The sequence below is a fragment of the Drosophila willistoni genome (assembly GCF_018902025.1).
Source record: "Drosophila willistoni isolate 14030-0811.24 chromosome XL unlocalized genomic scaffold, UCI_dwil_1.1 Seg142, whole genome shotgun sequence".
NCBI classification, from domain to species: Eukaryota; Metazoa; Arthropoda; class Insecta; order Diptera; family Drosophilidae; genus Drosophila; species Drosophila willistoni.
The window spans coordinates 9,121,035-9,144,800 of record NW_025814053.1 but is presented as its reverse complement, the minus strand read 5'-3'; the positions used below and the strand labels follow the sequence as shown (position 1 = coordinate 9,144,800).

At 35.6% G+C, this 23,766-nt stretch overlaps 1 protein-coding gene across 8 annotated transcripts in view; it reads right to left on the bottom strand.

Annotated features, from left to right (window-relative positions):
- LOC6644861 (microtubule-associated protein futsch) overlaps positions 1 to 22,606 on the bottom strand; it is a 48,249-nt gene extending 25,643 nt beyond the window's left edge. For all 8 annotated transcript variants that reach the window (XM_023177096.2, XM_023177097.2, XM_023177098.2 and 5 more), the window contains exon 1: positions 21,614 to 22,606. In XM_023177096.2, the coding sequence (XP_023032864.1) occupies positions 21,614 to 22,073 (460 nt within the window). In that variant the 5' untranslated portion in view covers positions 22,074 to 22,606. The remainder of the gene's footprint in view (positions 1 to 21,613) is intronic.
- Between the last annotated feature and the right edge of the window lie 1,160 nt (positions 22,607 to 23,766).

Genomic DNA, 23,766 nt, shown 5'->3' with positions numbered 1-23,766 from the left:
TTTGTATTTGTAATTTGATAAATAGCCAACCCTCAAGATAAAATATTATGTCATTTGGTCAACAAATTAAAATAAGTGTTTGTAAATAGGATCTGACACACACATCGCTAGGGCATTCTGTTAGTAAACAATAATGATTAAGTATCAAGACTTTTAGAATTTTAAGCCAACATTCAATTTTTATTTTATATGTCTTTTATCTATCAATTCACCTAAGCAAAACAATTCATTTGTATGATTTTGTTAAAAATTATAATTTTTACTAATAATTATTAGTAAATCATACAGAAAAGTAGTCAGCGCGGTTCAGAATTTTTACCAATTTGTTGCTTCCATTTTTGATCCTAGAAGTCTATTAGAATGGAGTTAAAATTTATATATTGAAATTATATAAATTTTTGTATTAGATTTGGAATAAGTGCTACACAAATAATTAAATATTTATAATTTGGAAATTTCTTCGTATTTATCTGCATAACTTTTTGGGTGCTTTTTTGTCTTTTGACGTTTCATTTTCATTGTGTGTGTAGGGCGTCTCATGGTGTGTAATGAGAAACATGGACTCCTTGAATGGCATGAATAACTTATAATAATGATGTCCTTAATGAGTGCTTCAATTTCATTTTTATGCGGTTCTCACATTAATGTTGGTACATAAGATTTTCATGAAAATGAGACTGTCAACTTGACAGTTACCGCCATGGAAAGTCTAAAAGAAAGCGGATACAATGACAGTGACAGAGAGAGAGAGAGAGAGAGAGAGAGAGAGAGAGAGAGAGAGAGAGAGAGAGAGAGAGAGAGGGAGAGAGAGAGAGAGAGGAAAAGAGAGACAGAGAGTGATTCTTAAATATTGGATCAAGCTAAATGACAAATTAAGTGATTTCCAGGTTCCACCAACATTTTAATTCAAGTGCATTTGTGTTGAAAAATTTATTTTATTTAATTTTTTTTGCCAAATCCCTAAAGAAGGGAAACTGTCGGTTTTAGCACTGACTCGGCGCTTCAAGGATTCTTCTTTTTTGTATACCCTTCATTCAGTAGGACAACGAGCATATTAGAAGCTCCAACATTCAGAAATTTTGGATAAAAATTTGGTTAAGTTGACTTTGAGTAGAAGTAATAGAGTAGAGTAGTTTGAGTAGAAAAATCTGTTAAAAAAAAGATGTAAAAATTATACACAACTTGTATAGGGTATGGACGAGTCGACATGCTTAATTGCGTTTTCACAATTTTTTACATACATTTAATTTTTCGCTTTCTTTTCTGCTGACTTCTGGAGGAACCTACCACCTACTTTTGGTTCTGTTGAACAATTTGCACAAATGGCTGCCAGCTCAACAAAACAAAACAAAAAAACAAAAAAATGAGAGGGAAAGTAAAAAAAAGAAAAAATGAAAAACCGGCATAAAAATGTAAAATCTTAACACTTTTCGGGAAGGGATTGTGTGGGCGGAAAAAAAAAATACATATACCAACAAAAAAGGCAGCGAAAAAAAGCAACGTTAAGATGGAAAAGGTCCTGCCTTTAGCGATTGCACAAAAATAATGAGGAAACGCGCAGGAAATCTGTGTGTGTGTGAGAGTGAATGTGTGTGTGTGTATGTATAGGACGCGCTCTCTTGAGCAATCATTGGGCGAATGAAGCCACTCAGACATGGCCCGGTCCTGGGCCTCTGTTTGGGCTTGGTCCTGGTCGAGGCCATGTCGCCGTCGAAATTTTTCGCCTCTAAGTCCTCAGGCCAGTCAGAAGGCGTCATTGTATAGGTGTAGGTGTATATGTGTGTGTGTGTGTGTGTATGTTTATGTTCATATAATATTTATGCGTTGATATCTGCAAGTGAGACTTCAATTTGCCAGCCACACACGTACACATACATACATAAATAAGTATGTATGTTTGTATATCAAATCATACACTTTGAGAAAAACGTCTTTTTCATATACCAAAGAAGAGAGTACAAATAAATGACGATAAAGCAACAAAGAACATAGAATTGTGTATTCAAAATCAGTATCAGCAGCACAATCTGATTCTTTTTTTGGATAAATGTAAAATAAACAAAATTAAACTTTTTTTCTCTTTGGATTTTTGCCTGTGTGTTCTGAAATTGTGTATAAAATATTAATTTATTATATAAACTCGACTTGAGTTTGAAAACTTCCAACCACATGAAAACATACTTTAATACCCTGAGACTCAATTTTGATCAGGAATTTTGCGGCATTAGACTAATATAATATGACTGGGCTGAGAAATGCCTTCTTAGTTTTCAGTGTTGGCAAATCCAATTTGAGTAGTGTTGGAATACAAACCAATTAATTATTGGGTGTGTTCAAGTCAAATGGGTGTTGTAAAGCCAGATTGCTCAATTATAGGACTATGAATGTTTAGCCTTAAAGGCACACACTGCCAGTGTCGATAATTGGAAGAAGGAAATTGGAAATAGTGCACCGACATAGGCTTTCGATTATATTCCCTCTATATATTGTCATTGCAGTATGCCGCTGCCATCAGACATCAGCCAGGCATCGCATCAAGCAATGTCAGTTACTGATATGAGTGACGCCCCATGGCCATACGCCTCGGATTCATCACAATTATCATTTCCCGCTTTTCTCTGCTCTGTTCCATCGGCTTGCTAACCCCTCTCTCTCTCTCTTTTCTCAATCCCTCACCAAACAAATGGATGCAAGTGAAGGCATCTCTGTACTGATTGAGTTGCACTTGTTTGTACTAAAATAGTTGCATAATTTTCACTCAACCCTTTTGCTAAAAGCTACTCGAATGAAAGCGGATGCAAAGAGCGGATGGTGTGGGATAGGGCAGGGCAGGGCAGGGCAGGGCAGGGCAGGACAGGCATCAGGCATGAGGCATGGGGGGGGGGCGTGGCTGCTGTGTTGATTTTGATGTAGCTAAAATGGCACTTGTCGTTTGGCAACTCTCGAAAGCAACTCTGTGCGCGTTGAAAAAGTTTGCACAGGCAAATGAATGCGGCTCTTTCCACTGTGGTCTTCTCTTGAGTTCCGCATCCACTCTGCTCTCCTCAGCTAAATGCTTGGCAATGCATAAATAAACACATTAAAAAGAAATTAAACACTCTTGGCTCTTGGCTGTTGCATTAATTGCATATTAATTCAAGTACAAAAAAAAAGAAATGCAAAAAAAAAAAAAAATATAAGAAAAGAACAAAAACTTCATTACATTCAATTGACAGTTAAACAAATTTGCATCTCAAATGTCCTACTTAATGTAATCTTAAAAAAAAAAAGTACTTTTGATATGATTCTAAGTATTTCTTGCTGCTTTAAGTATCAGTTCTTTAGAATTTTTTACTGGTTTGATTATGTTATTTTAGACTTTCTTAAACTGAAATGTTGAATTCGCCCTCAAGCCTCAAAGCCAAAGGACATGGCAAAATCTATTGTTGCAACATATTTGTACACTCGACACACAAGATAGGGCAACATGCAACATGAAGCAATATAAAAATGAAAACGAAAGCGGAAACAATGCTGCGCTTGATTGGCCACTGTTGATAAGCAGCCAACTGAGATGAGGATAAGCTAACTAAATACAAGAACAAAGCCAGAGGAAGAGTGACAAACACAATTAAAAGTGGTTGTACGAGACAAACGCAGAACTGACAGAGAGAGAGGGAGATAAAGTGCGAGAGTGACAGATTGAGCGCTGTGTGCCCAGCGATACGAATTCGTTGATAAGAAATTTAATTTATTTTCCACATGCCTCGAATTATGACGCACAGCAATCTCATTAACTTAGCTCAGCTCAGCTCAATCAAATTAAATGGCCCAAATATGAATTATAAAAACATTCAACTCAAATTCATGCTATCGATTAATCAACGCTTTTTAGTAAAAATAATTGAAATGGTAAATTTAAATTTAAAATGTTTCGAACTAGGCTTCAGTAGATCTGAGGACGGTGCGGAATTGCTCTCGATTTGAGTTTGAAATCGAATCGGAAACTAGATCAGGCCTGATAGTTTGAATAGGTCTCCACTGAGCTACTGACTAAAACATTTCTAGCATACAGTATAAAAAAATACTAAAATCAGAATTGGGATTTGCATACATTGGATTCAGTCTCTTACATTAAAACTCATTCAATCCGTTTTTGTTTTGTTTGACTGAGTTCTATATCAGCCCATTCATTCAATCGCAATCGAGTTTTAAAAATGTTCAATTCATTCATTTCGTTTTCAATAAATTGAGCTCTTAATTAAATATATATATTATCCAATATGTATCCTTATAGACGATGGTGAACTTATCGATTATATTTCAATCTCATCCGTAGAGAGGTATGAAAATACTTTCTATCCTTAGGTAGTATCTTGAGAATCGTTAATTGCGTCAGCTTTATGCGTCATGGTGTCAATTTCGCTTGAGTTGAGTCATTTGGATGATGTGCTTTATTGTGTTTGCCTATTCGCCTGTTTGTCCTACATGACGTATGCGTTATATTTTGGTCAAAACTGTTATTTTTTTTTGTTTCGTTTCTTTTTTGTTTTTGTTTTTTGGGTTCTCAACTAAACTGGCTAATAGCTAATCAATGTTTATAGTATTTTCTTTATTTCTTGCTTTAAAATAACTTCAAATGGCACTTTCCCTGCCGACTGGCCGACATCCACATAACAGAACCACCCCACTGCCAACCTAGAAATATGACATAAAAATGAGAATACGAAATGTGAGGGACAGGCAAGTAAACCGCAAAATGTTATTGCCAGATCTAAAGAAACGTAAAATAGAAATGAACCAAGAATATTGCACATAAGGGCTGCGGTAGTGGAAATTTGTGTAAATATTTCAGTAGCTGACAAAACCCACCAAAAAGAATGCCAGTAAAAATAAGAGAGAGAGAGGAAGAGTGGGGCAACGTGTGTGGACAAAGTTTTTCATAATATATAAATCCTCTATATATATTTTTTTTATTGATTCACCCTCGACTTTTATTTCCATTTTATTGCGAATAAGTCAGATTGAAAGTTCCTAATTATGATGGAAATAAGATGAAATTACAAATCCTGAAAATGAGAAAGAAAAGTGAATAATAAATGAACTAGTTGAGTTCATACACATCTAATATCTCTATAGTGTTTCCAAATTTCACCAATTTGTATTCAAATTTTCGTTTTGAATATGGTTGAGAATTTGAAGTCTCCAGGGTCATAGGAAAGCTTCAGCCCATCAAAAGCTATAGTACCATGATGTCGAGAATTTTGACTGTTTGTGACAGGGGGGAATGATGTGTGTGTGTGTGTGTGTGTACCTGGTGAGGGGGTAGATGTGTGGAGAGCTGAGTATTACCATGTCTATGACACTCTGGCCCAGGCCTAAAAGTAGTTCATAGCATTCGCCTAGCAGTTCACCTTTCTCATTCCGCATGCAATTTGATTGTGGGGATTGCCTTCGCGCATAAATCACAGACAGAGGGAGAACACGAGTAAGAGTAAGAGAGAGAAGAGAGGGAGAGGGAGAGGGAGAGGGAGAGGAAGAGGGAGAGGGAGAGAGAGAGAGAGCCACATGAGACTAAGGGTAAGGGAAGGAGAAAAATGAAATGGAAATGGACATGGACAGACCGGCATCGGGCATGGCATACAATCCCTTTACTATCTCCTGCCGCTTGTCACGTGTGCATTTACTTCGCTTACTGCTCCCCACCCCGCCTCCACGCCCCCTACTACAGCTCCGTTTACCCTTCTTCTCTATATACATTTTGTTTATATTCGTTCGATTTTGCTGTCAAGAGAAACAACACTTTTTACTGTCCTTTTTTTTTTGTTGTCTCCTTTTTTTTTTGTGTGAGATATTTCTGACACACAGACTTGCGCCTGTCACAACGACCTGCCTGGTTGTGCGTCTGTGTGTGTGTATGTGTGTGTGTATCTCATCAACGCCACCAGCTGCAGTAGTGTATTTTGTTGTTCCTGCTACTGCACTAGCGTAAAACTTACTAAAAATAAATTTGCATTTTGTTTTTGTTTTTTGTCTCTTTTCTTGTCTTTGTACGAACGCAATGGAACTTTTGTGTATGACAAGAGGGAGCTGCAAATCTCCAGATACGTTTTAAAAATACACACACACACATATATATATGTATATATATATCTATATCTTTTCAGTCCCATATGGCGGTAAAGTGAATTTTATCTGGTCGGCAACAAGGCAACAAAGTTACAACTCTGAGCTGCAAGAATTCATTTTAAATTTGTTTCAGCCACAAAATTTAAATAACAAAAATCATCATAAATAAATTCTTGATAATTATTACAGCCATAGACGGATCTATGTCTTTAGGGGGGTCCGATCAAATAATCCAAATGTTCGGCTCAGTAATTTCTATAACTTTCGATTAAGGCATTAGTTTTGAAAATAAACGGACTAATTTTGGCATTATTTTGAAGTGTTTAATAGAGAGAAAGATCTATCTCATATTTTTCCCTTTCCTCACTCTCTTTCTAAGTTGATGTCTATAGGTCAGTTATCTATGCTTTCTGAGAGTCATATTACCTGTTGAAGGACAATTTAATTCAGTTTACAAGTTTCTATAATTGCAATTTGAAATTGTAACTACTAATTAAGCACAACGCCTTTCACCCTCAGAAACACAACCACCCACCCACACACACACACACACATGTATGTTCATGTGCATATACATACACAGACGGCAAGTGCAATTTCCACTAATCACTAATTGCATAATTACCGTTCCATTTTATATCTCTTTTGCCTTTCTATCTCCCACGCCCAGGCCCATTATCTGTAGAACAAATTGAGTGGCTGTAAAAATCATTAAAGTTCCATTCAATCTCTTAGAGCCGATAAATGGGATCATATAATATGGCCACATGAATTCAATATTTTAAATCGATATATATACTCTATACTTTCTCTATAAAATCTTATACAAAAACCTTTAAATTATCTCTCTAATCCTGGTGAGTTTTTAATCGATTGTCATATAGAATTATAGAAAATCAAATCTCTTACTTTTTTGAAAATTATGAACGTTTTTTTGAGTTGGAAATAAACAAATGAAGCAAAAAATGGTTCGTATTAATCATTATAAAACATGTGCCTTGAAGCACTTTTAAGTCTTAGAGGGCATGGGAGGACATGGGAAATGGTAAAAGGTAGTGCTTTCCAAACTGTATAGTATATATCAACAGCTGTCTGCCCTTCCTATGACCCTTAAGATGTTAGATAGACCAAATTAAATCTCTGTTTCTTAGATCTCTCTTCGATCTTTCCTAGATTTATTTAGGTACTAAAACATTTCAATAACTAGTCGTATTGAAATGTCTAATTGTAAGTTATATATTTTGTAAGAGAAGAATCCCCAGAATGGAGAGTAAATCTCACTTTTCATACAGGGTGTACCGAAGTCGTTAGAACGACTCACTTACTTCATAATATGCTATGTCGTCGAGTGGTAAACGAATGTTATAATGAAACCAAGCAAATCTTAGTATTTGAGTAAGGGTTTATCGATCGCAGTTCTAATAATGTGGGGCATGATCATAATTTATTTTTATTAGGCAGCTCTTATATTCTATTTCCTATGTCTATGCCCATCAAGGGGTGGAGACATGTTCACGCTCTGGCCTTATAAATTTCAATTTCATGCCTGACTAGCGGTTAAACGAGAAATGTCAAGGGTTATGCAACGACAGAGCAAAAGGAGCAAGTGTAAGGACACAACAATAAGGCGTTTCTGTGGTTGGCTTTTGCGGTCTTATCTATGAGACGAGCTCACATGCATACATACATACAAAATGGAAAAGCAAGGAAGATATAGAGAGCGAAAGAGACAGAATGCAATGTGCCAGAGCGTTAGCAATGAAGGTAATAAAAGTGCTTTTCAAATGTCTTTTTTTCGCCAGCTTTCAGGTGATTTAAGATTGAATTGAAATGAATTTGTATTGATTGCTTGGCAACTGATTGAGAAGCTATGTAGATAGTCAACACCAAACGAGAAGAAGAGAGAGGGTGAAAGAGATATAAGACGAAAAAGAGACAGAAACAAGAGTAGGAAGGCATATAGTCAGAAGGCAAAGTCAGGCAGGCGTCTCCAATGCAATTTGTCAACGATTTTGCGCAATTTTTCCTGACAGGCGACAAAATTGAATTCACACGAACATGACCTGCATATTTTCAATTCACCTTTTGTGCCCTTTCCCCTCTCTTCTCTATCACTGCTCTCCACACAGAGGAAATTGAGCATACAAAAAACAAAAATTAGGTTTTTAATTGCAAAATTAATAGGCGATTTTGGTGCTCTGGCTAAAACTAATAAATAAACTCAATCAATTCCATCAAAAAGATATATCCATAATGGTTTTACTCCCAGAAGACTTAAAAAAAATTTACAAACCAACGGAAGCCGACAAAGGCATCAACATCATCATCATCACAAATAAAATAATATAAAAAAATTTCTATAAATCTTTTGCTTCAGTTCAAAGAGAATTGTTGGCCAAAAACTTTTTCTTGGGCAAAAGCAATCGAAATGGGAAAACTGCATCTAACAATGGCAGATGAGGGCGCAAAGAAGGTTAGACGAAGAAAATGTTTTATGGGTGTGGTTATGGCATACTGAGTTACACACTCTCTTTCTGTCTCTCTCTCTCTCTATCTCTCTCTCTCTCTCCCCCTTTCTCTCTGGGGCATAAGCAACGCTGTGGCCTTTCCATGAGATTGTTAGTTGCAAAAGATTCTTGCCATAAATTTTACTTAGCATTGGTTTTGCTAAGTAACTAAAATATATATTTATAATATATATATAAGTATATATAGCATATATCAGGATTCTGCTGATTTCCCTATTGAGTCTACTGTATAAAATTTTCGCAGGTCTTTTTGGTTTTAAAAAATAAAAATCGAAATTCTTCTTCTCTCCGAAGAAGGCTTTACTTATCTTAGTTACAATAGACAAAAAAGACATGAGTATAGTTGGAAAATGAAAATTTAACATAGATTTTTAAATACAAATGGGTATTTTTAATATAAATTTACAAAATGTATAAGTATTTGGCATACATATAATAATAATGAGCCATATTACATGGCTAAGTCCTGCGAACAATTTTGAAATTAGCCTTCGCTAAGCATCTGAAAGTCAGGACTGGTCAATGGCAACTGTATACAGACACACACACACCCACACACACATGCAGGGGTATCTTGCTCGCCCTTCACTTGGTTAGTAGTTCGCATTTGGCAAGACACCAAAAAAAAAAAAAGGAAAAAAAAACTCGAAAAAATCATTTGATGTTGATGATTATGCAAAGCAGAATTTTAATTTTGCAAATGCGCCCAGCATAAAAATGCCTGTCCAACACCCTCAACATTACCAGTCAGAAGGGCCAGGTCCTTACCAACCAACCCAACCCAACCCATTTTTTATTTCACCATATTACCAAGTTCTTTCTGCCACAACGCAAGGAAGCAAGCCAGCAAGCAAGCGGCAGCAGCTGCCATAAAAATTACAAAACATCATAAAAATTGCAATTTTATGCGCAGCGAATGGCAAAAAATGTATCTTATGAATGTTATGCAAAGGAACTGAACAGAAAAACGAATTTATGGCCACTGATTGAATTTCAATTGATTTGGTTAGGCAAGGTTAGGCATAAAGCATGAACAAAGTACAAAATATGTACATACATACATATCGAGATATACATACATATCGGCATATGTACCTGAATTTTGTGGTTGCTGCAGCTGACGCAGCCCACAAATGTATGCTATAGTTTGTTTGTTTGTCGTTAGCTCAATTCTTATTGACATCAAACTCTCAACTCGATATGGCAAACAGCAACTCAATAGCAAAACGTGCACTGACGGCGAATGGTGAGAGTCAAGAGAATTTATGAGATTCACGTCAGCTGGCAATTAATTACGTTGCCAAGTGAAAATATACAAAACAACAAAACACGGAAAACCAATCAAATACTGTGGATCCCACACCCCCTCCGCACGCCTCCGCGTCTCACGAAAATGGAATTGAATAATTCACGTGTAGCATATAATTTCTCCGTTTCTCTTTCCCCGCAGTTAAAGATTCAAAATAATTTCATTTGTATGTCCTAATTGTCTGCCAATTACCAATTTCCTTACACATAAAGCAGACATATGTAATGTTTCAACATTTTGTTTAATAATTTATGGGCTTGTGCCCCACCCACATAGGGTTACATTTAATGGGTTTCAATCAGATATCAGCTAAGCCATACTTTACAATATTATTATACAAACCCGATATTTCGCAATCGAATAGAATTTACTTTAGTTTTTACATCTGGTTTTAAGTGCTTTTCTTGATTTTTATTTACGATTTACACATAACAATTTGACTTCTCGGACGGATATAAGTATATAGACATTTTTACCTTCTCTACACCAAAAAAAAGGTAATGTTTTTCTTGGTTTTCTTTCAAACTTTATGACTTGCATAAAAAGTTAATAATAGGATTCTTATTCATATTTGGATCAGCTGTCAATTTTGATTTTTTGAATTGCTTCAAAAATTGTTTTCATTTTTGTCAGTATAGAACTTAAAAAAAAACTCAAATTTCTAATTCCTTAAATGATTCGCAGGCAAATTTGTTTCAATATATGCATAACAAAAGGATATGCAAACAGGGGTATAAAAACAATCAAACATTATTATGATCTCTCTTTGAGCTTATATTGATGATACAGAAAATCATAATTTATCTGGCACTCGTTTTTTAAACCCAATTTGAACTTTGAACTAAAGCTCTTTTTCCATTTGTGTAAAATAGATCGAATTAAGACTTGAAATCACATACAATTCAGGCTTTAAGTTAAAGCTTACTTTCTATTATTTCTTTTGAAATGTGACTCATAAAGTTTCAAGTTGATTTAGTCTTACATATGTAAAAGCTTATACTTGTTAATATTCTGTACATGTAAGAAAAAGTGAAACAACAAAGTTTTTTCTTCTATTTGAACCCAATGAGCGAATCAATCAGAAACTTTTCAAATAGGAAATAGGGAAAAAACACACACATTCATATCAAACTTCCGTTTGACCGATTTTCCTGACATGCCCACTAACTCCAACAAAAAACGTTCTTAATATTTGCATATTTGGCCAGGACAGGCGCAACTAATTATGCAAGTGAACTTTAAGTGAACGCCAAAGGAGTGGGGGGAAAACAAACAAAATGGCGGCACATTAATTCCTGTAGAGCTCAGCAAAAATCCCCACGAAACGTGGAAGAAAATTCAAGCTGAAGTCTTTGTGAGCTGAGATTGGCAATTAATTTTTTCCATGACTTTTATGAGGGGCGCCAAACGCCATTTACAAATATGCATCAGCTAGCAGTTTTTCTTCATTTACTTGTACATTTTTTTTGGGTTGTTTCTCCTCTCTCTCTCTCTCTCTCTCTTCCTCTATCATCTCTCTTTCTTGCATTGCCGGCCAAGACCAATAAAAACCCATTTTACAATATTAATCAAAAGGAAAAGGTTATCGATTTGGTCATGCAGACAGAACTCTGGCAGGATACTAGCACGTGCAGGAAAATTCGACAGGGAAAGTATGTGTATCCCCACACACATATGTAAGTATGCCAATTGCATTAGCCGAATTGTATTTCAGTTTAAATGTAACGAGTTAAACCATTTTTATGGATACTAAATTTGTTTTGGGAGCGCCAATCCATAGCTAGAAAAAAGGATATAGTGAGGTTGAGTAGTAGAAGTAGATTTTCTTGGTTGGTTGCAACTTATTTCCCTTTGAGTTTATTCAATTTCATCTTCTGTTGTAGGCCAAAACGTAATGCACGTATGTAGATATGTTGAGTAGCCAATAAACTTTATCTTTACAAATGTTCACATAAACTTGAACAATTCCCATGGCTGACTGAAAAACTTTGAGAGATGGAAAAGAAATTCATTTGGCTTGATTTAAAGTGAAGACTCTTCAAAAAAGTTGATGACAAGTAATCAGAATCAGTGCACAAAATCACAACCACTCAGATGCGTTTGAATTGTTTAAATCAGATACAACAAATGACCAATCAAGGTAATAACTCAATTGCTAGGAAAGCAATTATAATTATTAATTGTTAAATGAAAGTTTGATTATTATTAATTTTCTCATTTTGTGGTTGATATTATGAATCTAGATACAGACACTGTTTGCTAAGTGAAAAAATAACAACAAACGATATTTTTGAGGAAAGTCCTGAACATTTTTTTTAGTAATTTTCCAAGTCTGTTGAAATGGTCTTAAATCGAAATTTCATTTTTATTTGTAAAACAAACTACGACACAAGAAATCGATTAATCGTAAGAGATATAGTACTGCATGATTATATGTATATGTATGTATGATAATTTGGTACCTTTTTTCGCTCACATGTAATCCCTACAATCAGCCAGGACCTTGGGGGCAAAAACTTTGAAGTGCTGATGAATACGTGAGCACTTGAATTTAACTTTTCGTTCTACACCCAATTGAGTTTATCAGCTAAACAATCAATTAGATGAATGTTTGTCTAAACAAATCCTTTTGAAATTCATTCACGCATTCAACTTGGAAACTTAGTTTTGAAAATTGAATTTTGTGCTTTTATTTTCATCATTAACATTTTGTCAGTTTTATTATTTTTTTTGGTTGAGTCAAGTTTTGGGATGGATTTTCTTTGTTGTCTCTCTCTCTCTCTCTCTCTCTCTCTCTCTCTCTCTTGAGGGAATGACATAATTAAAATAATTGCAATAGCCTAATGACACGCCAAATGCTAAAATTAAAAAGTCCTTACCACGAAACCTGAGAACTGGTCAGGCTGACCAGATTAGGGATGAGGTGGGAAAGGACATCTGTGTCACATGATCTGTATACATATAGGTAGGTATAGGTAAGGTTTCCTTTCTTTTTTTCGTGTGCGTGCGTTGTGTGTGCGTGTGTGTGTGTGTGTGTGTTTGCTTGGCCTAAAACATTTATGCACTTTACAGCAATTAATTTGCAATAAAACCATTTTTAATGTTTTTTTTAGTCAGTATGCGTGTGTGTCGGCGGTGTGTATGTGTGTGTGTGTGTGTGTGTGTTGACATCCAGGTGTATGACATTCAGCTGTGTGTGTGTGTGTGTGTGTGTGTGTGTGTGTATACGCATTTCTGTTCATCTGTCGCGTTGATTGATGACGCAATGTGAACATTGCCTGATGGCCACAAAACCACAATTTCAATGGAACTCCAATCGATATTTTTGATATGTTTTGTCCCCTGGTGGGGTAACACAAGAACATGCAGCCGAGGAAAGCGATTGCAAGAAGCCATTGCTAGTTCCACATGCCAAATTTTAGCCACTGGCGAGCCAACTTTCTTCTCGTACAATACAAGGCTTACACCATCCGCTCTAGATTTCTTTATAGTAAACGGAGTTTCGTTAAATACGCTCGGGATTGAAACCAAGTATGAGCTCTCTTCGGATCACCTACCGATCATAGCAACAGTGCATCACAAACCTCAAGCTACAGCCAGAAAGCAAAATCTGCTCCCTCGAGGTGCATGCCTTGAAGCATTTAAAGATGAGTTGGAACGCAAAATTAACCTTAACATTGACATCAACAGCCCAGACGACATAGAAGATGCAGTCTCAATGTTCATGAGAAACATAAAATGCGCTGCTTCCAATGCTACACCACCCAATCCATGCCCACCAAGACAACGAAACGCTTCTCTCCCGGCAAGTGCTGATGCGCTCTTACGCCTGAAAAGACGAGTCAGAAAGGAATATGCGAGAACCGGTGATGATCGCTTCCATCAGATCTACACAAGATTGTCAAACCGTTTGCAAAAGGTTCTCGCGAAAATCAAACAGAGAAATATAGATGACATCTTAGAAGCTGCTGGGCCAGATGCATCCTTTAACTATACTCTTTGGAAGCTTACGAGCCGCTTTAAGCGAGTTGTTATCCCGAAAATTCCAATCAAAGATCCAGCAGGAGGATGGTGTTACTCCAGTCAGCAGAAAGCTGAAGTATTTGCAAACAGTCTAGAGGAAAGATTTAAGCCTTTTAACTTTACATCTACAGAGACGCGAGCGGCTGTAGAGAAGAGTCAAGAAATCCCGTTTCAGATGTCTTTACCAGCAAATCCAGTGACGCTGCAAGAGGTCGAGCAACAAATTAAGAATCTCAAGGTCAAGAAGTCCCCTGGAGAGGATCAACTTGACAACAAGACCCTGAAGCTTTTACCAAAAAGAGCTCTACTGTTTATAGTCTTGCTATTAAACAGTATCTTAAGGATTGGTCACTTCCCAAACTGTTGGAAGACTGCTCTAATCACCATGATCCCAAAGCCGGAAAAGCCGCACTCCGAAGTCAATGGATACAGACCAATTAGTCTGCTCTCAGCGTTGGGCAAAATGACAGAAAGGGTGATCCTCAACCGAATTTTGAATTTAAAGCCTGTAACTGAAACCATTCCAAAGTGGCAGTTTGGATTTAGGCAAGGACACGGAACCCCTGAACAGCTTCATCGTGTCGTAAATTTCGCCCTGGATGCTATGGAGCACAAAATGTACACAGTTGCCATTTTTATGGATATTCAGCAAGCTTTTGATAGGGTGTGGCATGATGGCCTCCTATCTAAAGTGAAATCTATATTAACGCCGCAGCTTTTCCAACTAGTTCGCAGTTTCCTAGAAGGTAGAAATTTCAGAGTTGTTGTTGATGGAGTCAAATCCTCAAAGCGCCCTATATGTGCAGGCGTACCGCAAGGCAGCGTTCTTGGCCCTACGCTATATATGTTATACACAGCTGATATGCCCACCAGTACAGAAATAACCAGGTTGGGCGAGAATAATGTGCTGATAGCTACGTATGCGGACGACACTGCAGTGCTGACCAGAAGCCCAAGCATCACCTGTGCCACTGAAGCTCTACAACAATATGTGTCCAGTTTTGAAGACTGGGCTTCAAAATGGAACATAGGTGTAAATAGCAGCAAGTGTGCAACCGTTACTTTTACAACGAGACCCTTGTCCTGCGGAGGCATCACAATGATGGGTTCTACAATTCAGCACAAGAGCTCCTATAAATATCTGGGTGTCATTTTGGACAGGAAGTTAAAGTTCAAATCCCACATTACCATGGTCAAGCAGTCTATAATGGCGAAAACAAGGAAAATGGCTTGGTTGCTCGCACCTACAAATAAATTGTCATTGCACAACAAAGTGACAATCTACAAAGCCATACTAAGCCCCATTTGGAAATACGGAGTACAAATATACGGAATTGCAGCTACATCCAATTTAAAGAAAATAGTTGTGACGCAGTCAAAAATTCTAAGGCGTATATCCAACGTACCTTGGTATATACGAAACAAGGATATTGAAAGGGACCTGGGCGTCCCTAAGGTGGGTGATGCTATGAAGCAATATGCAGAAAAGTATCTGCAACGCCTCGGTGGTCACTTAAACAGCCTAGCCAGACGTCTCACTGCCAAACCAAGGAAGAGAAGACTGAAGCGATACCACCCAACGGATCTCCCTAATAGGTCCCATGACTAATGAAATAATCTGCCTTGTAAATTTTGTAAAAATGTAATATTGTAAATTTTGAATGTAACGTTGTTCATCGTATGTAAATATCACCTGTGATCTATTGTATTTTCCCTTTAATGTAAAGCTAGGTTAAGTTGCCACTGAAGGTATCAGCAAACTAGTTTAAACCAAATATACAAATTTTTTAGAAAAAAAAGATATGTTTTGTGCGGTGAAATCGATCAATTGATGTGGTTTCATTATGCCATGCACCCACAGGGTGCCAAAAAGTATGAAACATGCAGAGGAAAGCTTTTTCGTCCTCTATAAAGTCTATATATTCATGATTAGGATCAACAGACGAGTCGATCTAGTAGATAAAACTGATTTTCTTAAAAGCTATAACAACTAGACACATTAAATTTGGCATTTGTTTAAAAATTTGGTAGGAAAGCACTTACTCCTCTATAATTTAGAAAAAACGAGACGAGTTATATTTTAATGTAGAAAAACTTCAAATTAATGATGATAAATATGCATTATGAGGTGTTTGATGTCATTATAAAATTTATAATAGTATAAATTTTGAATTGATTTAGATACATTTAAAACTTTTTAAAATCGTTAACAAATTTGTCAAAGTACAGTCTCATGATAATAATCACCAAAAATTATTTCCCAAATTTCCTAAATAATAATTCTTTAAGACCCTTAACTTTGATTAATTTTTAATTCTTTAATTTCTTAACCAATTTTTAAAGTTTATGGCTTTACTTTGTTATTGAAAAGTGGTCTAAAAACTAATATCTTTGCTAATTTTGATAAAAGAAATTAATTGTGATGCATTAAATGCATTATAAAAATGAAAGAAATTGAACAAAACTTTAAAAAATCGATTAATTAAATGAATTTTTTTGAATTTTTTTCAGATAAATATTTTAAATAATGGTTCTGCCTAACAAAATCGTAAATAAAATAATTTTCTTTTAAAGATTGATCTCGAGATTGCAAAAAGTAATCTAAGCAGATTAATGAATTTTATTTGCTATTACTAGTGAAAATTGTCTTTGAATTAGAAAAATTTCAATAACGTTTAAAGTCTCTTAACTAAAAACATTAGCAATAAGAACAGCTCTGATACCCTTTCAAAAAAAAGTTTAAAGGGAACTCACGAAATTTCTCTGTCTCTCTCACGCTAAATCTTTCTCTCTGTGTTTATCTCTTAGTCGCATCTTTCTAAAACAAATATTGAAAGTTCGTAAAACAATTTGTTGTTTTTTTTCTGGTTTTACATTCAACTAAGTGGGTCTGAATAGGCTCGGCATGTGGTTAGAGTGGATTGCATTCAATTTGGCCAAGTACCAAAAATAGTTTTACTATACATTAAATTTACATAGATGGTCCGGTCCGGTCTGACGGTGGTCGGTGGCTGCTCTCTGTTCAGGTGATGTCCATGTCCCTGTCCCTGCCTACCTGATATCGTGTTGTTTGCAAAATCAGTAAGTTTTTCTGCCTTGTCATCAGGAGCGAACAGTGTCATGTTTTCGAGGTGGTTCTGGTGGTGGCGGAGGTGGTGATAGTGGTGCTTGTGGTAATGGTGATGATGGCTATGCCACGAAACTGCAACTTGCAATCATGTCAGAGCATTGTCAAAAGATTTTGCTACTAGGCAAGAAACGTGCCGGTTCGAGGAACTGACTTTGGAGCATAGAAATGGGGTTGGCTTTTTTAAATTTTTGGTGGCTAAGGACGATGGAGTAAGGATTTTCTGGTGTTTGTGTGCGCTTGTCTGTTTTTTGTTGTTGTTTTGCTTCCCCCTTTTTTTTCTTCGTTTTTTTTTTTTTTTTGGAAGCCGTCACGTAGTCAGTGCCATTGACGTGGCACGCTGCAGTGTCGTCCCAGTTGCCAGTTTGAGGGACAGATGTCCTGGTCTGTATCCTGTATTGTGGTCAGTTAGCGTTCAGCTGTCATATCTGCTTAACATTATCACGCAATCAGCATTTCTCTCTCTCTCTCCCGAACCTCCCATCACCCACCTGCATCTCGTATATCCCTTGGAACTGTCTGGCTAAAAATAAGCAGAAAATCGAAGCACGTCACGCATTTTGTTCCTCTGCTTCTCTTGCCCTTCCTTCTTTGCTAGTTAGGCCTTTTTTGTTTTTGTTCTTTTTTCTTTCGTTTAGTTATTTGATCGATTTTTATATCGTGCACCGAGAAAGCACAATAGTATATTAAAGGCAACAAAATGTATACAATAGGCAGAAGAAAACCTTTTCGACTTTATAAAGGGTATATAAAAGCTAGAGCCACGCCCCTCTTCATCCCTGTCTATTCAAAAAAGCTAACGCAATTAATCTATCAACTTACTTAATTTGATTGAAATTGGGCTAAAAATAGCCAACCATAACTAGGCTAAAAATATCAAGTTTGGTCCCTTTTAAAAAGAAGAAAAATATTGAAAATTTAGTTTACAGTTTCAGAATTTAAAATGTTTGATACATGGTATACCAAAGTCGGCCCAACGACTTTACTTTATCATTTAGTTTTTGTTGTGTTTTCTAATTTTTACACATTTTCCTATTGTATGCTTCTTATGGCCCAGTGGCCACGCCCATTGCAGGTGTCATAATAATGTTATGCGACTCTCTGTCTACTCTTACCCTTGCATGCCGGCACCACCTTTTTTTCCACTCAATTGACTGACCTTGAATATTGCTCTTGCTCTTACTATTGATTTGTTTTTAAGTTAATTAATTTATTTCTTCCAAACCGGCGCCTAGGCATAAGCCAAATGAGATGAGTGGAGACTTTTTTGTTTGGGTTGTGCGGAAGTTGGGTCAGCTGTTTGAGTCACACCCAAAATTGGTCTAAAATTTCAAAGTACTGAATACAATAAAATGCAATTATTGGTACTAAAAAATAAATAAAATAAAACGAAAGGCTATGGAAAAGTTATAGCAGATTAACCCGTTTAAACGATATTATAAAGTTGTTGGAATAGAGACAACGATCGAACGAAAAGTAATACAATAGGAAACAAGAAAGAGAAATATAATCTATCTTCTTCTAAGGTAATCGAACTCATCCGGTCCTGTTGCTATTAACCTATTTTGCGGCCTCACCTGCTTCATTTTCGCAAACTTTTCTCTTTTTTGTTTGCCCAAAGTAAATTTGCAAATTCGCAATATTCGTTTTTCTATTTTTTGTGAAAACAGAATGGTGCAATGCTCTGTCTCACTATGTTCACTAGTATTTAGTTGCTTCTTCAGATGCCTCCGGCTAAGCGACTAATTTGTTTGGCGCACCGGCGCCATTTCTTTTTTTTTTTTTTGTTTCTTTTCATAGCATAGTTAAGGGCGCGGTCAGGCGAAGAGTCGCGCCCCAAATTGGTTGCTGGTCGGCAGCAAATATTTATTTCCTACCGTATAACTGGCGGTATGTGTTGTCCAGCGAAATGATCTTCTACCCAGTTGCCTTTTTTTTTTTGCTGCCCCCGTAATGCAATCAACATGAAAATAATTAATACAATTAAAAGTAAACAAGCCGACTGTGTCTGTGTGGTTTCTCTGTGTGTCTGTGTGTGTGTGTGTGTGTTTTCAATTTTAATTAAATGACTGGGCATCGTCCTCGATGTAGTCCTCGTTCTCATTTCCGTTCCCGTTACCGTTCTCGTCCTCAACTTTCAACGACTGCTGCATACTTTTATGCGCGCAATTTACTTAAATCGAATTACAAGCAACCGGCATTTGAATTGAAATTATTTTGCGGCAAAAAGTGCAAAAGAAGGAAATTGACTATCAAATACCCAGTGATATAATCCATTTGATTTACATTTCAAAATGAAAACGGAAAATGTCGAATATACTCTTTTTTCGAGTTTTTGCTTACAGGTCCCAAATTCGTGCCAGGACAATGAGTGCAAATAATTTGCAATTTAGAAAACAGAAAACCAAAAAACCTGTCATAATTAAATAGAGACACTCCTAATTTGATTTGTGAATCATATTCATGAATTCACTAATTTGTTGACTGCTGAAATATTATTATGGATCAAATGATGCTAAAATCTGAGAATTTATGCCATATTGGACAAGAATCGTTATCTATTTGGCAAAAATTTTAATACTAGAGATCTGAAATTGTCTAAGCAAGTTAGTAAGACTAAAATAGAATTTTGGTTTTTAAATCGGATAAACATTTTTATTCCTATTGATTCAAAACTATAATTTTGCTGTCTTTTTGCATACTCTTAGGCTTCATTTTGTTTGTATTTAAACTTTTGAAAAAGTTTTTTGAACTATAAATAAATGAGTTTTATATTTTCTGGAATCTTTTAGCTTAAAGGTCAATTTATGTATCAATTCAATGCAGTTGATTAATAATCTAGTAAAAAATCAGCTTCATTCTGATTTTTATCGATTCCAATTTTATTTTCCATTTTGTTAACAAGGATTTGTCGGTGTTGTTACCACAAAAACGCAAAGTTGAGTAGAAATTTTTACAAAACAAATAGTTCATCAAATATTTCACTATGTAAGCGCGTTTAAACTACACCGTTGCCCCTAAAAGTATGCACTTATTAAGAATTAACTTAAATTTCAAATATACTTTCCAGTTTATGCAAAAAAAGAAAAAAATAAACTAGTTAGACTAAAATGAAATATAATAATGCAAAAAATCATTTTTCTATTTGATTACCTACAAATTTATTATTTTTATTATATACAAAAGGGTTTTTGATTATGACACAAGGTAACATTTAAATTTGCTTTTCTATGCAGGTTTATTTTCCTGATTTTTAACACCATTCAGATAGTTCTTGAAAAACAAAAAATCTTAAAATGCCAATTTTTCATTGCTATAAATGTTCAGAATTAAATTAATTTAATAATTTTTGCTTCCGATTTCGAATAAATCGGATTTGAGACTTGCTCTTGCTTTAGTTCCAAGCCAAACTTCTTGGACTTGCATCATTTCTCTTATCATCAGTGGAATGAAAAGAAATTTTTCATTTTCTTCTCGAACTTTTCAATGAATTTTAAACTGTTTTTTGATATGTCATTAAAGCCATCAGAATATTGTGTCTAAATAACAAATCACAACAATCTATGTGAAATTAACCTGTTCTTGTTTTTAATACCTAAATACCTACCTAATACCTTATTAAAAAACAAATTAATTTAAAAACAGTTTAGAAATTGATCCACAAATTGATAAATAATTATGTATCTAAACTTCTGTTTAAGATATTACTTATTAGACAAATTTAATATAATTTGAACTTAGCTTTGACTAAATTAAAATTCAATTGAAAACGACTCAGAAATGAGGTAATCATAGATAACATTTCAATTTTAGAACAATCTGATAACAAATGTGTTGTAATTGTGGTTTATAAATCGAAAATTGAAATCAAAATGGTAAAAATTGAACTAATGACTGTCTAATTAGACAGCTGAATCTATTTGGAGCTAATTGCAGCTAGTTGGAGCATATGAAGAAAAACAAAATATTGTTGTTTCAATTTCGAGGAATTTGCTGGCGGCGATTTGATTGCGATTGTGATTGAGATTGCAATGCTTGAATGGACGACGTGCAACATGAAGCATTTCAATTGAAAATATTTGCATGTGATTTGACTTTCTAATAATTATGAATGCTGATTAGCAGACAAGTGATTGACTTTCTTTTTACTGGTTGGTTAACTTTGTTATTCATTTGCATTCATCTGCATCTTTCGGTGCAATAATAAGTTATTAATTGGGCATTAACTTAAAGCGAACTCACATAGAGAAAGAAAATAATAGTGATTTTAAGTTGAAGGTAAAGGGAAATGTTTGTATATAGTTTTTGTGATAATCTTTCAATACAAAAGGTATTAAAATAAAAAAATATTTATAGACCAGAACGGTCTTTAGACCTTGTTACATGATATAGTCATTTGATTTTGGCCCCTTTAATTTCTATAGAAGTCGACCTATCTTTTAAATTAGACTAAGTAATATTGAGAAATACTTAAGACATGTAAGAAAATGTATATTTTTGGTTTTGTAATTTACTCACCTTTGAGCAGATGCTGCAAAATGTTGTCCTTGTGCTCATCGGAATGCGGTTCACCCAAAATGATGAGCAAATAACAGCCAGTTAATGGACTTGGCGGACCCACCATGCCGCCGGCCAAGCTAGAGGCTGGCCCACCGCCCTCTGAACAGGCAGTATCCAAGGTGGCACGTCCCCCGCCACCAATTTCGGATGGTGGCAATGAGCTTGCCCCAGCATCGGTGGCCGCATCATCAATGCCACCGTCGGCCGTTGCTGCAGCAGCACCGCCATCCGCATCCGCATCGGCATTAGCATCAGGACCACTGGCTAGATCAGTGGAAGTGGCCGGCAATTGCTCAGTTGGCGGTGGAGCAGGGACATCTTGGGTAGTGCCAGCCATGCCGATGCCTTCGTTTGCAGTTGCAACAGCGGCGGCAGCTGAAGTTGTCGATGTTGTTGTTACTTTTGGCTGATCTCCCATCACAGTTGTTGTTGTTGTTGTTATAAGGTTGGTTTTGGTTTTTAGTTTTGTTTGGTTTTTATCTTATTTGTTTTTTTGGACTTGGCTTATTTGCAGAGTTTTTCAAACTCGCTCACTTGCTATCACTCTCTCACTCTCTCACACTCACTCTCTATTTGTCTATCTCTCTCTCTCTCTCTGTGTCTATCACTCACTTTATGTTCGTTTCTCTTGCTGCGTTTCGGACGTTTCTTTCGTGGCACACGCAAATTTTCTTGGAAAATGTTGCGGCAAAACGTTGGAACGATCAGTCTTCAAAAAATCGGGGGAGCGTTAACGCGAGCGCGGGGTCGTTGAGGAACTGTTTTGGGGGCCAAGAAGTGGATGGGGCGGGGTGTGCAGTCGTGTGTGTGTGTGGGTGTGGCACGTTGCAAATCTTGCCCCGCTTCAATTCACACTTTCTGGCGCTTCTTTTGCTGCAGTTGTTGTACTTTTTGTTTGCTGGCCGTGACTTTGGCTCTTTATTTTTAGATTTGCAAAAATTGGACAAAAAAAAAACAGTTTGTTTGCTGAATAGTTTTTGTTGTTTCTTTTGTGGTTTTTGTTTGTTTGTTAATTGTTGTTGCTGTTATTTGGTTTTTCTTTAGCAATTAATTTTTACGTTGTTGTGCACACTTTGAAGCTGTGTTTGGATTGTTTTTCTCTTTTTGGATTCTTCAATTTTGTTTTTAGTTTTTTTTTAATTTAAATGTGTGTTTATTATTTATCTATACATATATATATGTATATATATATATATATATATTGCAGCGTGTTCTGTTGTTGTTTTTTGTTTAATAATTAAATATATATATAGGTATATATATATATGTATATATATTTTTTTTTTAGTGTTGTTGATTTGGTTTTTTACTGTAGATTTGGACTAGCTTTTACTTTTAAGTTTACTTTTTAGCTTTAATTAAATTTATAATAATTGTCTTTGGATTTTTGTTTTTAACATGAAAATTCGTTTTTGGTTTTTTTTCCTCCTTTTTTTTTAATATTTAATGTGTTGTGTCTTTCTTTTTTGTTCAATTTTTAGTCTTGATTTATGAAATGTTTCTTGTGACTCGATTTGGTTTTCTTTTTTAGCTCTATTTACGTTTTGCTGGGCAACAGATCTGCAACAAATAAAATTTTAAACATGAAAAAGATTAATTTTAATGTGTTTATTAAAAAGTTTCGAACCAAAATCAATTCTAAATACAAATCATGAAATTCAATGGAATTAAAAAAGACATCTGGAAGTTATTTCTGCTATTAAAAATTGGTTAAAAGGAGGATTTTATCCTGTTAAACTGCTAAAAATCTTTAAAATCGAAAAGAAATTACCCATTTGAGACCCCAAAATCTTTATACGATCCATGTCGAATATTACAAAAATTTCCAGACTCGGTTTTTAAGTTTCCCAACATTTTTTAAACTCTATCAAAGGACCCATCAAACAGCAAATGTTTAATAAAATTTGCAAAGGGTAACAGAACTTGAAAGCAATACCAAATTACTTCACTTAATTTTATTTTCGAAATCTCACCACGAGGATTATTAAATTTTACAAGTCAAACAAAGAGCAGTCCAAAATAAAACATAAATCGATACTGAGAAACAATTACTACTGCTTTTAAGTCTTTGGGCTTGAACTTGGACAAAAACTATATCCAAATATTCGAGC